At 50.3% G+C, this 17018-nt stretch overlaps 1 protein-coding gene across 1 annotated transcript; it reads right to left on the bottom strand.

Moving 5' to 3' along the window:
* Positions 1 to 914: 914 nt before the first annotated feature.
* LOC115501198 (CMRF35-like molecule 5) lies at positions 915 to 8146 on the bottom strand. Its single transcript, XM_030296152.1, has 4 exons — positions 7837 to 8146; positions 6143 to 6472; positions 4570 to 4696; positions 915 to 2143 (listed from the first exon to the last, which is right to left on the bottom strand). Exons 1-4 carry the CDS (start codon positions 7874 to 7876, stop codon positions 1990 to 1992), a joined length of 651 nt encoding a protein of 216 aa, XP_030152012.1. The 5' UTR covers positions 7877 to 8146; the 3' UTR covers positions 915 to 1989.
* Between the last annotated feature and the right edge of the window lie 8872 nt (positions 8147 to 17018).

Below are 17018 nucleotides of genomic sequence, written 5' to 3'. Positions count from 1 at the left end.
GTCAACTATCGAGATTGAACTCAGTCTTGGCGCATGTTCCAGACACGCAGAAAAGAAGCTTCCAGATGACAGCAGCACCCAGCCATTTAGATCCCTCCCCCACCACCGCCATTATGTCTTCCCAGCTGAGGCCCAGATTTTTTAGAGCAGAGACAGGCCATCCCTGCTGCACTCCGTCCGAATTCTTGACAACAGAATCTATGACATGACAGAAATATGGCTGTTTTGTGCCCCACGGAAGATCTAAGCAGAGAGAACTTGATGTCCCAGCCCCAGGCAGGATGGTTCAAGGAACATGCTGCCTCTGCCGGATGCACAGAGGGCTGGGGGGTGGCCCCTGGGAGACTCAGCCCTGCGGCGGAAACCTGGGGCCGGACTCCTCATGCGGTAATGTGCACGGGCTGCTGGGCCTGGAGGTCTTGCCCTTTTCAGAGGCGCGAACCAGAACCATGTGGGCTGGAGCTGTCAGCACTGGTGGGAGGTGTTCCCCACAAGAAGCCACCCGCCTCTGCAGAACGCCCCGCTGCCCACCCACACCCTCTCTGCAGTGCCCCGACCACATTCAAAGGAAGCTTCTACTCGAAAATGAACCAGCACCTTTCCTAACTGATGGACTCAAGGAGAGGAACACAGTGCCAGCAAAATGCAGCTGGAGAACTTGCTTTGTGAGCGCCAGGGCCCCAAGACACAGAGGAAGAGTCCAGCTGGCCAGTTCAACTCAGTCTCGGAGAAATTATGGACAACATGACCTCTCTAAAGAAGGAGCTCAGAAAAGAGATAGAGGTCCCCAAAATTGTTCAAATAAAATATCTGAGCACTAGGTATTGTATGGAAACCAATTTGACAATAAATTTCGTATTAAAAAAATAAAAAGTTAATAAAAAACCGACCTTGCATTTGTGGGCTTAAAAATAAAATAAAATAAAATAAAACAAAACAAAATAAAATAAAATAAGGACACAAAAAAAGAGCAGACAGAGCCCAGGAAGAATGTAAGTGGAAGAGAAAAAAAAAAAACAAAAAAACAAAAAAAACAAACCCAAAACCCAAATCATTACTGAGAGGAAACATGTATAACTTTGAAAATTAAAAAAGAAAAAGGCTTGTGTTATTAGTTTTTGATGACTGAGTAGAGGAAGTTAAAAAGGAAGGGCTGGGCATCCTGGGCTGTGTTGCTCAGCTGGGCATGGGGGTGAGAGTGTTCATGGGGGCGGGACATAAAGGCCAAAGGTCAGGCCAAATCCAGGAGTGGGTGATGGTGGGTCTGAGCTGTCTGGGGGATGGACAGTGTCATGGGTGAGGAGGGGACAGATCTGTTCCATCTTGATGGAAGAGTCCAAATGGTCCCTGGAACCCCTGCACCTAAGGACCAGTGAGGCCAAGAGACAACTGGAGGGACAGAAATGAACTGTTCTGGTGATGACTGCATGAGTCCCCTGTGCTTAGAGGCCACCGATGTAGATGCAGGGACAGGCGGATATTTACATGGTTACAAAGCCCTGCCGCAAAACACTTACTATTTACAAAGGGGGAAAGAGTAACTTCAACCACTATGGACAAATTTACACACACAACTGCCCGTTTCCTGGACACACTCGGATTCTAGCGTTGGATTTAGAGCCATTTCCCTCCCTCTAGAATGGAAGGGTTGTCCTCTCACATATAAAACATTGAAATGGTGTCCCCCCAAATAATCTCAAAAGAGCAAAGAAAGCCACAGATTTCATAGGAAGTGTAAAGGGCAAACAGGTCAGATGTGGGTCGGGCGATGGTCCAACCCTGCTTTCCATCTTTTACATGCAAGGAATTCTTTCTTGGAGGCGCTGATGCAGCAGAAGGTGGAATTGGCGGAACTCTGTGCAGCTGGCCCATCAGGGGGTCTTTGTCCCTGTGGACACACTCTGGAACTTTTTGGTTTAACCCAGGTTTTATGCTTACTGGAATTGGAAACCCATCGTTGGCCAGAGTCCTGAATGATGAAAGGGTCATTTATCCTTGGCAGAGCAACTCGAAGGTGGCAAGGAAAGGAGGTACCAGGAGGATCCACACAGGAGAGATTACAGGTGCGGCTGAGGACCGATGGTGGAATGAGAGTACACCCTTTCTTTTCTCTGCTTCCACAGTGGAGGCAATGGTCCCCGACCTGTGCAGAGCAGAGAGGGAGCCAGAGTTTATTCCTGACGGCAGGACGTGGGGAGTCCTCACCTAACAGGGACCCCCATCTGTCTCGGAAATGTAATCATTGCCCTTTCCCTGACCAGAGCTCAGAGGGTGTGGGGGTGTCCATGGTGGGGGGGGCTGTGTTTCTCCTGCTCAGACTGACGTATCTTCCCCTGGAGTCCCCCGGACTCCCCACATCACAGTCACAGCAGGACCCAAGCAGGGGCAACTTCACAAAGGTCAAAAGCACAAAGTGAAGGTTGTGTAGCAGGGCCCTGAGCAGGGATCGTGCTGACAGGAGTGGGATCCCTCTTCAGGGGCTGCTCCAGGCCCTTCCTGTCCACCCTCACTCCCGCCCCCAGACCTGGAGGACAGGCCAGCCCCGGTCCCTGCCCAAAAGCTCCTCTGAGGGCACGGCCATGCTGCCCAAGGCGAAGCATTCAGGGGCCTCCCAGCAGCCTTAGCCTGGGCTCCAGCACCTCTGCACCCTGATTTCATCCTGCTTGTCAGCCGCCTCCCCCAAATCCCCTCCGCCTCACCAGCAGGCCAGCCAGGACCAAAGATTTGCCTTTGCCTATTTGAATCTACGTCTGTCCCACCTTGTATAAATTCTGCCTGTACTTCCAGCTCAGACCTCATATCACCTCTTTGAAGCAGAGGAAGATACCTCTTCCTGGTAATCTGGCAATTTACGTTCTAGCTTCCCCTGGGAGGGGTCTCTCCTGGCTCTGAACCCCATCTGGTAGCACGTAGCAGGTGCACTATCGCATATACCCTGGACAGTGGACACGTGGTCTAGTGGACCATTGGGCCCTTGCTCATATATGTCCCCCTAGGAGTCCCCATCAGTATCCAGAATCTGACCCCCTCAACTTCTGCCTCATCCCCTCCCCTACAAGCAGTGCCAGGACCCCCTGCAGTCTGGCCTTTTTCTCTCCTTCTACCTGGCTTGAGCAAGATTTCTCATGTTCATTTCACAGGGGGTTCTCTTGAGAGAGAAGACATGATGCTTTGTACTTCCTAGATTATCCTTGAACCCACTGTGCTCTTTTCCAATGCCCCACTTCCTGTGGAGCTGCCGCCCCATCTCTCCACCTGCAGGCTTCCTCCTGGGCCCCTCAGTCCCCTAAAAGTTCCACATCCTCCCCTCCGGACTCCACAGAACAACTGGTCTTTAAATAGTCACGAGCAGGACAGAGGCCAATCGTGAAGCATGAACCAGGTGCCTGACTGCACACATGACCGAACACACCGTCCAGCAGGGCAGCTCCAAGGAATAGGATCCTTGAGAAGGGAAGGAAGAGAGACTGTACCAGAAGGGGGGCGGTGAAGGGGGCTTCTGGGAGGAAACGCACCTTCACCCTGAACTCGGATGGGGTGGAACTGGGGCAGGGTGTTTGCCCTTTGAAGAAAGAGTTAATTGATTGTTCTTTGGATGCCTGTGGAGGGGGTGGGTTTCAGATTGATGGCCCAGCCTGTTGATTGACCATGTTGGGAATGTGAGAAAGCAGAAATGCCAATTCCTACTCCTTCCCAGCATTTCCCTAGCACTTGGGGAGGGGAGGGCTGGATCCATGGAACAGGTACCTGCTTGACTGTCTGTGGGCAGAATAAAGCCCCCCCCCAAAGATGTTCTAATCCCCAGACCTGTGAATGTGTTATGTTACATGGCATGGGGGAATTAATGATACAGATGGATTTAAGTTTGCCAGCAGCTGACCTTGAGATGGGGAGGTGATCCTGGGATATCTGGGTGGATCCTATAGAATCGCCAGTGTCTTTATAAATGAAAGCACACAGGAGAGCCAGTGTCAGAGTAATGAGGGTGAGAAACACTTGACCACCCCCTGCTAGCTGTGCAGATGGAGGGACCATGAGCCAGGGGTGCAGCGGCCTCCAGAAGCTGGAAAAGACAAGGAAGCCCTTCTCCCTCAGAGCCTCCAGGAGGAGCCAGCCCTGCCAGCACCTTGAGTTTTAGCCCAATGAGACTCATCCTAGACCTTGATCTCTAGAACTTTAAGATCATAACATCGTTTTGCCTTCAGCCACCAGGGTGGTGGTGATTTGCTCCAGCAGCCACAGGGAGCTAATCCAGAGCCCTTCCCTTCTGGCAACTTGAGGCTGAAAACACCTGTGCCTGTTTTGGCTGCTTGGGGGTTGGGAGGCAGGTCAGAAGACCAGAAGCTTCTCTCCTACAGCCCAGCTGAACAAGTTAGCTTAAGTTTCTCGTGGGGAAGGGGAGATCTTTAAGGACTCAGAGGAACAAAGAGGGGGCCCAGCGCAGACCTTGCTGTTTCTCCCCAGCAGAGGAAACATCAGAGGGGCCAATGGGGGTCCCTGTGAGAGTGTCCCGAGGAGAGCTGTCCCAAGGCAACAGTGGGAAAAGTCTGTGGGTCCAGCTCTGCTCACCTGGTTAGCGGGCTATTCAAATCCATGGGCTGGCTGCTGTTGATGCCCTGGGGAAATGGACGAGAGGAAGTCCAACTGGGCAGCCTTGTACTTGCTACAGGCTTGGGAGAGTCTGTTGGATCAGGGGCTAAACACACAGAGCAGAGCATGGTTGTGAGTGTCACAGGTGGCTCCCATGGTCTCCACACCCCACCCCCAGGGGTGCAGAACCTTTCTGTCTTAGTGCCACTGCTCACCCACGTTGGTTTTCTCTTGCATCTTTTTGGCATTATTCCAAACAAACAATTACTGATTTGCAGAGAATCACCAGTTTACCACCATGTGAGATATTGGGGTTGCTGGTTATGTGGGCAATTCCCATTCAGTTTCATCTCAGTGTCCTGCTGGGCACAGCTGAGCATGTCAGAACCATGTTCCCAATCCCTGGAGCCTTAAATCAGCCAGGCAGGCTCCTTTCTGAGTCTCAGCCTGGCCTGAAGCAGGCTCTGTGCCAGCTGCCCTGAAGCGATGTGACCCAAGAGCTGGCAGGCCCAGGGTCCCCTGTCTCCTGGGACTGCCGAGTGCCCGCAGCCCCTGCTTCCCCCTGCGGTCCTTCCTGCTTCCCCAGGGCTAGCTTTCTTACTTCTCCAGGCCTGCCCGGGGAAGGTCATCTGGGTCAAGGGTCCAGACTCCAATTCTCTGGCACCAACTCCTCCTCCACTCTTGCACACATCCACCACCTTTGTTGTCCTTTTCAGTTAATTTCTAGAACATTCTAAGACCAGCATCCGTCCCCACTGCACATATTTGCACACCATATTTGCATATTCTAAGTTTGAAGAGACTTTTCTCTGCTTTAGAAATGGAGCAATCAGTAGCAAATGTAAACCTCCCTAGTGTCTGTGTGTCTGTGTGTTGGAGACAAGACTTAGGGGTCCAGAGGCAGAGCTGTGGGGCGGGGGCTACAGCCTGACTCTCCTTCCAGGCTTGTCTCCAGGGAAGGCCTAGTGCTTCTGGGGCAGCTGCAGGGGAGCCCAGGGTCTCTCCAAGGATAGAGGCAGAAGAGAAGGTGTCTGCACCGTAGTGGAACCTGCTTTTCATTCTCCTAAATATGGGCTCACGGTTCCTCACCTGCTCCCTTGTGCTGATGTTGCCAGAGGAGAGAGGGGAGCAGGGAGGGGGCATGGAGAAGGTCACTTGTTCTGTAGCTGAGACCGTCAGGATCATGGCTTTCTAGCACCCCACCCCTCCCTGTATGCCTGACATCACCCCATGCAGGCTGGGATGTGCTGACGCGAACGTGACCGGGAAAAGAGGAGCTGCCTTCCCTGGACAAGCCTGTCCTGGCTGAGTCTGCCCTTCTCTGCTCCCTCTGGGGAGACCAGATGGAGACATGCGGAGTTGTGGGGGCTCGCACTTTCTTCCAGTCTTTCCCAGAATCTTGGTGTCCCCTACCCACACAAACACGTGCACACGTGTAGTCTCAGGCAAGTTTCGAGACTCCTCTCCCTCCATCGGGGAAGGCAGAGAAACAGTCCTGACTCCTCTGGGGGTGGGTCCCAGGACCCCAAAGCACAGGATGGGTGGTTCTTACCTGGATTGACAATCACGGAAAATTCGATCCCCACGTCAGTGCCAAATTGCTCGATCCCACACCAGTAAGTGTCTGCGTCGTCCTGCTGGAGATCCTCCAAGGTCATGGTGAATGTGCGTCGGCTGTGATTGTCCTGGATGGACACTTGGCCCTTCTTCACTAGTTGCTCTGACCCAGTGGTTTTCACAAGGATTTTGCAGGAATTCCAGTCATTCCCACGACACAACCACTTCTTGTAGGATTCCCATCCCTGACCGTATGCACAGCGCACAGTCAGTGTGCCCCCCAAGGTGCCTCTCACCTTTTTTCCCTCACAGGTGCAGAAGTGGCCTAGAAAACAGAAACCCAACATGCATCTTATCCTTCCTTGAGCCCAGGGCTGACCTGGGTGCCGCTTGGGCTTCTGGCCCTACCCTGAAGACCAGCCAGGAGACTCTGCCCTCTGTCTAATTGGCACATCCCGTCTGTCCCTTCATCCCCTGCGGGATTTCTTTTCTGTCACCCCTCTTGTGAATCCCCCTTGAGGCTCCTAACTCTCCTAACCAATACAGGGCTGTCTGCACACTCACCATCCTACTGACCACCGTCCCCTGCCCGACCTCAAGCAGCACCTCTCCCAGCAGCACAGAGCGCACACTGCAGCCACAGGTGTATTTCTGAATCCCAGAGCTGGTGAGACAGCGTGACCCCCTCCCCATCTATGTCCCTGATACTCTACCTGCGCCCCCCAACAAACCCTCAGCCTCTGAATCACACGGAACTGGCATGGAACTAAATACACACTCTCTCTCTCTCTCTCTCTCTCTCTCTCTCTCTCACAGGTGATTGCTTGTTTTGTTGTTGTTGTTGTTGTTTTCTTTTTTTTTTTTTACGTATACACCTTGTTCTTCTGTGTCTTCATACCTTTGTACAAGCTCTTCCCTCTACCAGGAATGTGCTTTCTTCTTTGCTTGAAGGAATCAAACTCTTATATTCATCCTTCAAGGCTCAGCTCAAACAGTTTCTCCCTTTCTGTAGCCAACTTGGTCCCTGCTGGCGCCACCAGACCACTTAGTCCCTGTCTCAGGTATCATGCTAAGGACACTAGATGATGATCTGTCTTTAGATCATCCAGAGCAGAGACCCAGGCAGGCCGGTGTGTGGGGATGAGCAACTCTCCAGAGAGCCCGTCACCCTGGTTTTGCTGCTTGCCTTCCTCTCTGTTGTCTGAGGTCTTCGGAAGAAAGGATCCTGGCTCAAGCTATAGTTCAAGACCAAATGTACAGGCTTAAATGATCCAGATGCCTGATCTCCACCTTAACTGAGTGGCTTTCTGCTGGAGCCCGAGCATCTGGCTTCTTCAGAGTTCCTCAGGAGTTCATGCATTTATGTGTGTGTGCATATATGTGTGCGTGTATGCAACTATCTATCATCTATCCATCCGTCCACCCATCCATCATCTGTCTTAGGTTCTATCTACCACAAGTTGACAAACTGTGCCCTAGAAAACGGACGCCATTTGTGCTATTTATTTTTATTTCCTTCCCCAACACCTAACTTAGTACCTGTCAGGTAACAAACCATTAAAAAATTTTTTTAAATGAATAAGTGTCTGGATGAATGAAAGGCTCTGCCACTTCCTCCCATGCAGACCCTGTCTGTGTTGCCCTCCTCCACCCTGCAGGTGCTCGATCCTAGAGCCCCGCCTCACTCACCCTGGATGACAAGAAGGAACAGAACCGGGAGCAGCCACATGTCCTGCTTGGTTGTCTCCCTGGTGCTCAGCAAATGCCAGCTGCCCTCTGGGGACTGGAACAGAGCTCAGAGTCAAACTGCCTTCTATTTCTCTAAAATATCTGTTTTCGTTTCTCTCATCTACTTTTCTTAATAATTTTTCTTCAGTTACTTCCTAATTTCATTCACCAATTGCAAAGTAGTGCTGTCCGTTGGGAGCTTATGGCTGAAGTGATGTGGCGTCCCCTGTCCTTGCTCTGACTGCTCAACTCGGCACCCCCTGGAGGGTGACCCTGAGGACCTTCTCTCTGGGGAGAGCTCTGCCCCTCCCCTCCCTAGCACCACCTCCAGTCTGTGCACACCTACTTCCTGTACCCCATCTCTCAGCTCCGCTCCCCACCTCCATTGGTTATTGCCCCCTTTGTACAGCTGTCCACCCTGTTAGCGGCTCAGATGTGCTCCAAATGCCATTTCTTGTCATCTGCACTCCTAAAGTCAATCTGTCCCGACGTGTGGTCCGTGGGCCTGGGGCTTCCTCTCCACCTGCCCCCACCACACTAGTCTTCCATAGACAAAGAGGATGGGGTCTTCTCCCTGCCACCTGCCACCCTCAGATTGCCTTGCAGGGGTCGGGGGCTTGGCGGGGGTTGGGGGGCTCAGGAGCAGCCCAGGGCTTTGCCAGAGGAGTAGGAGAGGGTGTGGCTGGCCAGCCCAGGGCGGGGGTGGGGGGGATGCAGAACAAGAATTCCTGTCCCTGGGGCCCCTGGGTGACTCAGTCGGTTGGGCGCCCGACTTTGGCTCACGTCATGATCTCACAGTTTGTGGGTTCGAGCCCTGTGTCAGGCTCTCTGCTGACAGCTCAGAGCCCGGAACCTGCTTCGGATTCTGTGTCTCCGTCTCTCTCTGCCCCTCTCCCACTCACCTCTGTCTCTCTCTGTCTCTCTCTCTCAAAAATAAACATAAAAAAATGAAAATAAAAAAAAAAGAATTCCTGTCCCCTTCAAGGTCCTTCTGGTTGGACTAAGAATCAAATTGACGGGGCGCCTGGGTGGCGCAGTCCGTTAAGCGTCCGACTTCAGCCAGGTCACGATCTCGCCGTCCGTGAGTTCGAGCCCCGCGTCAGGCTCTGGGCTGATGGCTCGGAGCCTGGAGCCTGTTTCGGATTCTGTGTCTCCCTCTCTCTCTGCCCCTCCCCCGTTCATGCTCTGTCTCTCTCTGTCCCAAAAATAAATTAAAAAAAAAAAAACGTTAAAAAAAAAAAGAATCAAATTGACATGAGACAGATTAACAAGAGAAAATCGCATCTAATAGCATACGTGCAGGGAGTCCACACAGACATGGCAGTCAGGCAAAAAGAGGTAAAAATCATGGTGAATGAAGGAGAAGGGGGTAGGAGTCTGAGATTTCTAAGGGAAGAAACACAATTCACAGGAAGATGAAACCAGAAAGTAAGTGTTTGGTGCACAGATGTTGGCCCTGCCATGCAGCTGCGTTACTCAGATAACACTTGTCCTTCGTAATAACCCTTATTCTGCAAAGATCCTCCAATTGAGATTCTTTATGTCGTTAGTGAGGGGCAAAAGTTTCTCTGGAGCCCACAGGGTCTTGACTGCCTTTACCTCCGAATAATCTTCACATCAAGGTTGCCTACCTGGGGGCCTGCCTTAAGTTCCTATACTTCTGTTTGTGTCCATGTGTGAGGCTGAGCCTTCTTCTGGGATTGGGACCCCAGTGAGCCCTGAATTTATGCAGGGGTGGTGAGTGGGAACATTGGCCTCTCCTCAAATTTTCCCTCCCTCCCTTCCTTTCTCAAGGTCGACTGAGGTGTAATTGGGATAAAATAAACCACATACGCTTAGAGTGAAAAGATTCAAACGTTTTTCTTGTTCTTTTTGCTACTTCTCGAATCTTACATACGGTGCAACTTTGTGGTGCTGTTCGGTTCTATGTGTTTAACACACGGATCATTTCACGGAACCACCACCACAGACATGCAAAGCAATGCTATCACCTCGCGGGACAGGTCTTTCACTCTGACTTCCGTTTCTTTAATGGCAGGCAGTCCAGCTGGTGAGATTAGGACTTCAAATGCTAATGTGGCTTCTGTGGACTGTGGTTCCTGCGTGCGCTGGTTCAGCTTTCTGGAGCCTTGCAGGCGCTCCCAGATGCCCCATGTGCGCCATCTAGTGGCCAGTCTGTGACTGGCGATGGCCTTCACCAAGTCTCAAACTCCAGTATTCTCCCCAGGGTCTGATCAGGAGCCCACACTGGGGCGCGATCCCTGGAGATCAAGCGTCCCTTTCTTCAGCTGCTTTCTCTTCTCCATCCTCCCCCATTCCCTCCCAGCTTTCAGAACCGCCACCTCCTCCTTTCCTCGTCCTTTGGCTAGGAAACTTGGAGAGCTGAAGCTTTACTCTCCCCAGTCTGCTGTGTACTTCTTGTGATTGGGTTTGCATCTAGGGCCAAGCAGCAGAAGAACAAAGAGAGAGAAGATGCACTGGTATTCCTCTCTCTCTCCCCCCTCTTGGGGCCCAAGCTCTTCTGGGCAGCAAAGACCTTCCCCCCTTCAGAGTTCCAGCTGTCGGCCCCCAGCGGCTGCAGGTGGAATTGCAGCGTCTGTCCTGAGGTTTGCTTGCTGGGGACTTGGTAGGAGGGAAAGAAAACACGAACACCAAGAAAACATGGGATTCCTCCCGCCCCCTTCCATTAGTGCTTCGTTTTTCTGTTCCTCTGGAGCTCTTAAGGTCCTGCTGAGAGTGCACTTTCGGGATGTGGGCTGCAGGGTTCCCGCTCAGGTAGGAGGATATAAAAGGAAATATAATCAGAAAATAATCAGAAAAACTCACAGCTGGATTGGTCTTATACTTGGTCTGGTTTCCTTCCTCAATCTCTTAACTAGGGCTCATTTTGCAGAATACTCAGTCGCTGCACATATTCTGCCTGGGTTCTTAGCTGTAGTCAGGGCACGAGGTCTATGGAGTGTTGTTGACTTCATTTTACCTGAGCTGGAAGGTTACTGCATAGATTTTCAAGAGTAAAATGCTGGAAACAAGGTCAAAGGCCGATAATACAGGCGTAGTTCACTGTGCTACAGCCACACAATGGAACATTAAGACAATTATTTCAAGAATAAGTAAGCAGAGGTGTGATAGCTTGGAAAGATTTCCATGATAAAACATAAAACTTTTTTACTGGAGTATAGAATACACACGGAAAGTGCACACATCAGAAGTGCAAAGATCAACACATTTGCACAAAGAAAACACACCCATGCAACCAGCACTGCGATCCAGACACAAATCCAGACACCGCAACCAGCACTGCGATCCAGACACAAACAGTCCCATCCTCCAGAAGGCTCTTTAACTTCATGAAATATTTGGGGAAACCAAGGCAGTTAGAGAGGATGCTGGAAGTCACCTTCAAAACTCTTTACTCTGGAATTTAGAAGATGCCTCTACCCGCTCATGTGAAGACATAGCCTGTATATCAAGAAGGGATAGACGGTTGAAAGAAATTGGCACCATACGACACACCTATTTCACATGGAGTTTTGTCCCCACATACTCAGAACCCCAACCAGCTATGTTTTGGCTCATTATCAATTACAGTCAGATAACAAACAGTGATCAGACATTGAGGCAGGTATGTAATATGAAAGAGAAGGACCAGAGCAGACCAGACCAAACCAAAGCATGACCACAGAGTGAGGAGAGTTTTTGAAAACATCACCAAGCAGAGAACAAAAAAAAAGGAGCTTTTGAAATAAAAGTATAATTCTTAAACTGAATATTTCATCAAAGATTACAAAAGAGAATAAAAGCACAAAATTACATTAAAAAAAAAAAACCTCCCAAAAGGTAGAACCAAACTCACAAAGTTGGAAAACGTAAAAGAAAAACAGGAGACAAAAGAACTGATTCAGAGAGGAGAGGGAAAGGGAGCAGGGGACAGTCAGAGGAGGGGACACCTGAAGGAAGAGGAGACACTTGTGTGAAAGTCACGTAGGAATCATTAGTAAGAAGTTTGGGGCTGGAAAGTGACCAACAGCCCACAGTCAGGGGAAATCGGCCAAGGGTGACCAAGGAAGCATTTAGGGCACAATGAGGCTGATGGGAATGGGCGACTTCTCCTTCCTTATAATCTTCCCATGGCACCTTTGCCTCAGAGGGACTCAGGACCTCCAGGGGACTCTGAGAGGGAGGGGCAGCAGGTCAGGATCTGGGCTGGACCAGGACCAAGGGAGGGAGAGGGTGGTCTGGGGTGCCCTGAGGTGGGCTGCCTGGAAGGAGGTTCAGGATGGGGCTGTATGGCCAGCGAGGCTGGGTGTGAGCCCTGAGCACTGATTCTTCCCCACGTGCAAACCCAACGTGTGCCCATCTCCTCCTTGGACCCGACTCTGAGGTTCTGGTGTCCCTTCCCTGCTGCACTGGGTCACCTGGTTTGCTGGCAGCTGGCTCCCCAGGTCCTCACGCACAATTGCAATAGCACCCTGGACAGTGGGATGCTTTGCTTCCACAAATCACGGAAGACACACGATGATGTCAGCCACATGCTCCCAAAGAAGGCACTGATTTTCTTCTAATTAATAAAATTAGGAAGTAATGGAAGGAAAATTTTAAGGGAAGTAGATGAGAGAAACTAAAAAAGGAAAAAATTTAAAATAGAGGCACTTTGCCTCTGAGTTCAGTTCAAGTCCCCAGAGGGCAGCTGACATTTGCTGAGCACCAGGGAGACAAGCCAGGCAGGCAGGACATGTGCCAACCCTGCTCTTTCTCGTCATCCACGGTGAGTGGCATGGGGGCTTCAGGACCAAACCCCTGCAGGGCCAGGGCAGGACACAGACAGGGTCTGTCCTGGGGAAACGGCAGAGACTTTCACTCATCCATAGACGGATGATAGATAGATGCATACATGCACATATATATATGCACACACACATAAATGCATGAGATTCTGAGGAACTCTGAAGAAGCGCAGGTGCCCAACCTCCAGCAGAGAGCCACTCAGTCAAGGTGGGGTTCAGGCATCTGCATCATTTAAAAGCACAACTGGTCTTCATTTGTCGCTCAAGCCAGGAAGCACTCTTCTGAAGAGCTCAGACAACAGGGAGGAAGGCAGGCAGCAAAACCAGGGTGAAAGGCTCTCTGGAGAGTTGCTCGTCCCCACACATCAGCCTGCCTGGGTCTCTGCTCTGGATGATCCAAAGACCGGGCCGCATCCAAGGTTATTAGCTCAACTACCAAGACAGGGACAAAGTGCTCTGGTGGCACCGGGAGGGACTGAGTTGGCTGCAGAACTGGAGAAACCATAGAAGAGACTCCATTTGAGTCAAGGCTTGAAGGAGAAGATAAGGGTTGATTTCTTCAAGCAGAGAAGAAGGCACATTGTAGGCAGAGGGAAGAGCTTGTACAAAGGTATGAAGAAACAAAAGAGCGAAGTGTGTAGGTAAAAAAATCAATCAATCACCTGTGGGACGGAGTGAGCGTTTGTCATGTGTGTGAGTGTGTGTGTTTAGTTCCATGTCATGTGTCGATTCGGGGGCTGAGGGTTTATAGGTGTGTGGGGGTTAGAGTGTCGGGGGCATGGATGGGGAGGGGGCCACACTGTCTCACCAGCTCTGGGATTCAGAAATACACCTGTGGCTGCAGTGTGTGCTCTGAGCTGCCAGGAAGAGGTGCTGCTTGAGGTCAAGGAGGGGTCGGTGGTCAGTAAGATAGCAAGTGAGCGGAGGCCCCTGTATTGGGCAGTTAGGAGCCTCAGGGGGGATTCACAAGGGGGATTGACAGCAAAACAAATCCTGCAGGGGATGAAGGGACAAGCAGGATGTGGCAATTAGACAGAGAGCAGAGGCTCCTGGCTGGTCTTCAGGGCAGGACCAGAAGCTCCAGCAGTGCCCAGGTCAGCTCTGGGCCAACGAAGGACAAGGTGCATGTTGGTTTTCTGTTTTCTAGGCCACTTCTGCACCTGCCAGGAGGAAGCGGAGAGAGGCACATTTGGGGGCACACTGACCACATCCTGTGTGTATTGCCCAGGATGGGAATCTCACAAAAAATGGTTGTGTCGTGGGAATGACTGGGATTCCTGCAAAATCCTTGTTAAAACCACCGGGTCAGAACAACTGGTGAAGAGGGGCAGAGTGTCGATCCAGGACAATCACAGCCGACACACATTCACCATGACCTTGGAGAACCTCCAGTGGGACGATGAAGACACCTACTGGTGTGGGATTGAGCGGACCGGCACTGATATAGGGTACAAATTTTCAGTGATTGTCGAACCAGGTAGGCACTACCCCTCCTGTGTTCTGGGCCCCTGGGAATCACCCCGAGAAGAGTCAAAACTGTTTCTCTGCTGATGATCGGATGGAGAGGAGTCTTGAAACTCACCTGAGACCACACGTGTGCATGTGCCTGTGTGAGCATGTGTGTGCATGTGTGAGCATGGATGGGGAACACCAGGAGTCTGGAAGGGATTGGAAGAAAGAGTGAGCTCCCAAAACTCCGCATGTCTCCACCTGGTCTCCCCAGAGGGAGCAGAGAAGGACAGACTCAGCCAGGACAGGCTTGTTCAGGGAAGGCAACTCCTCTTTTCCCGGTCACCTCCACTGTCAGCACATCCCAGCCTGAGTGGGGTCTGTCGGGTGTGCAGGGAGAGTGGGGTGCTAGAAAGCCAAGATTCTCCATCTCTTAGGTGCTCTCATGGCTTCCGGCTTCTCCTCCAGGACAGAATCGAGCTTGTCTGGGCACATGTTTCTCTGCACAGCTCAGTGTCTGAGTCTATTGCCCACAGAGATCAAGGTGATGGTCCCAGTTTCAGCCCATAGGCTAAAGGGACCTCCTTCCATGGGACCAAAGACCCCAATTCCTTCCAATGCCTTCCTGGACCTCTGGTACCTTGTGTCCTGCTCTTTCTGGAGTTTGGGGCCAGGACTTCATAGCGGCTGTTCCCACCCTCTGTTCCATATCGAGTATCAGAGGGAAGGAGCCCAGCACAGTCGGGGTGCTGTGAGGATTCCTGAGGTCCAGAATGGCCTCCATGGTCAAAGTGCTGCTTAAATCTATCAAATAATTTTGCCTGTGTCTATGAGATGATCATATGCCTTTTCTCCTTTAGTTTGTCAATGTGGCATATTATACTTACTGATTTCCTCATGTTCAAACAATTTTATATTCTGGGGTCATAGCTAACTTGACAATGATGTACTATCTTGTATATATATCCCTAGGTTCAGCTTTTTGATTTTTTGTTGCAGACTTTGGTATTTATGTTCATGAGTGATTTTTGCCTATATTTCTTTTACTTTTTTTTTTTTTTTTTTTTTTTTTTTGCACTGCCCTTGTCACGTTTTGCTATTAAGAGCATGCTAGTCTCAGGACGCCCGTGTGGCTCAGCCAGTTAAGCATCCGACTTCGGCTCAGGTCATGTTCTCATGGTTGGTGAGTTCAAGCCCTGCACTGGGTTCTGTGCTGACAGCTCAGAGCCTGGAGCCTGCTTCAGATCCTGGGTCTCCCTCTCTCTCTCTCTCTCTCTCTCTCTCTCTGGCCCTCCCCTGTTTGTGTTCTCCCTCTATCTCAAAAATCAATCAATAAGTAAAAACTTAAAAAAAGGAAGGATTTGGTTCATTTGAATAGTAAGACTATTCAGGTTTTCTATTTGCGCCTATTTTAGTATATCACATTACTTTTGCTAGAAATTTGTTTATTTTGCTAGAAACAAGTTTATTGGCATAAACTTGTTTAGATATCTTTTTATTATCACATCCCATTTTTATCTTTCTTTTTAAAATGTGCAGGGTATTGTGTGATATACCTTTTTAGGCCTGGCATCAATTATTCAGACCTCTCCTTTTATCACCAACGTCTTGCGAGGGTTTTGGGTTTTTTTTTACAAAACAATGTTGGCTTTTTTGGTCTTCTCTATTTTTTTAATGTTTATTTATTTTTGAGAGAGATAGAGAGACAGAGCACGAGCAGGGGAGGGGCAGTGAGAGAGGGAAACACAGAATTGCAAGCAGGCTCCAGGCTCTGAGCTGTCAGCACAGAGCCCAACATGTGGCTTGAACTCACAAACTGTGAGATCATGACCTGAACTGAAGTCGGAGTCTTAACCAACTGAGACACCCACGTGCCCCAGATCTTCTCTATTTTATATTTCCTTTCTACTTCGTTAATTTTTTTCTTTTCTTCATTATTTCCTTCCTTCTCCTTTCCTCTGCAAGTGACCATGCAATGTCACTATGGCCCAACGTGGGAGACCTACGTGAGGTCCTGGTGTCCAGATGCTGATCTGAGTAGATGCACCATCTTTGTTCAAACCGCTGGATCAGAGCTGAAGAAGAACCTTGTGTCCATCAATCAGAAAATGCACACATTCTCCATGACCATATGGGGGGAGTAAAACAATTTTTGAGAAAAATGACCTGTTGTGTTTCTGAGTTGCTCCCAGGCGTTTTACAGAATGGCATCCCTGTTCACACCCGAAATCTGGAAATTCAGAGAAGGACCCAAGCTTAGAATTCTTCCATAAGTTCCCTCTTTGCTTTTTCTGGGGCACCTTTTAAATTAACCACTTGGATTTCATTCTGTGAAAAATCAGTGACCTCTTCCCCGACCCCCTTGTAAGTCACAGGGGCTCTCAGTCTCCTGCTCTCAGTCTCCTGATTGTTCGTGGTCCGGGATGGGGGACTGCCCTTCTTCAGGCTCTCCCCTGGATCTGTAAACAATAAATGTTGTGACTCTGCTTCCATCGTGTGGGTGTATTGAAACTACGCCTTTCATTAAAATGTCCCTGTCCCTGGGTGGTTCATGTCCCTAAAGTGGGAGTGTGGCTATGGAGGGAGCTACCTACCTGCCCACCCACGTGGGTGGTTGTGCCTCCTCATGCAGCAGGTCATGATCTGCATCTTCTTAATTCAATGAACCAGCTCTGGCTTCTAAATACACACGGAGGAACTCAGGCAAGTCAATGCAGACACAGGCTGGTGTGGGATTAGGAGAGTTGGAGATGACCGTGGGTCCAAGTGACCATTGACCCAGGGAAGTACACTTCCCTCATGCACCACTGGCATCTCCTCAGCAAGAGGGAGCTAGTGGAAAAGTGAGCAGATAGGCCAACTTTTATATTGTGGATTTTTAGAAAAAGAAATTTTATTTTATTTTAT

The sequence above is a fragment of the Lynx canadensis genome, chromosome E1 (assembly GCF_007474595.2).
Source record: "Lynx canadensis isolate LIC74 chromosome E1, mLynCan4.pri.v2, whole genome shotgun sequence".
Taxonomy (NCBI): domain Eukaryota; kingdom Metazoa; phylum Chordata; class Mammalia; order Carnivora; family Felidae; genus Lynx; species Lynx canadensis.
Note: the sequence above shows the minus strand (reverse complement) of the source record. Positions and strands in the feature narration are given on the sequence as shown.

Excerpts from the sequence above, each read along its gene's own strand:
- LOC115501198 (XM_030296152.1), bottom strand. The coding sequence starts at position 7,876 with ATGTGGCTGCTCCCGGTTCTGTTCCTTCTTGTCATCCAGG. Across the intron at positions 6,473-7,836 it reads GTTCCTTCTTGTCATCCAGG|GCCACTTCTGCACCTGTGAG; the intron begins GTGAGTGAGGCG and ends TCTGTTTTCTAG. Across the intron at positions 2,144-4,569 it reads TTGAATAGCCCGCTAACCAG|GTCGGGGACCATTGCCTCCA; the intron begins GTGAGCAGAGCT and ends TGCTCTGCACAG.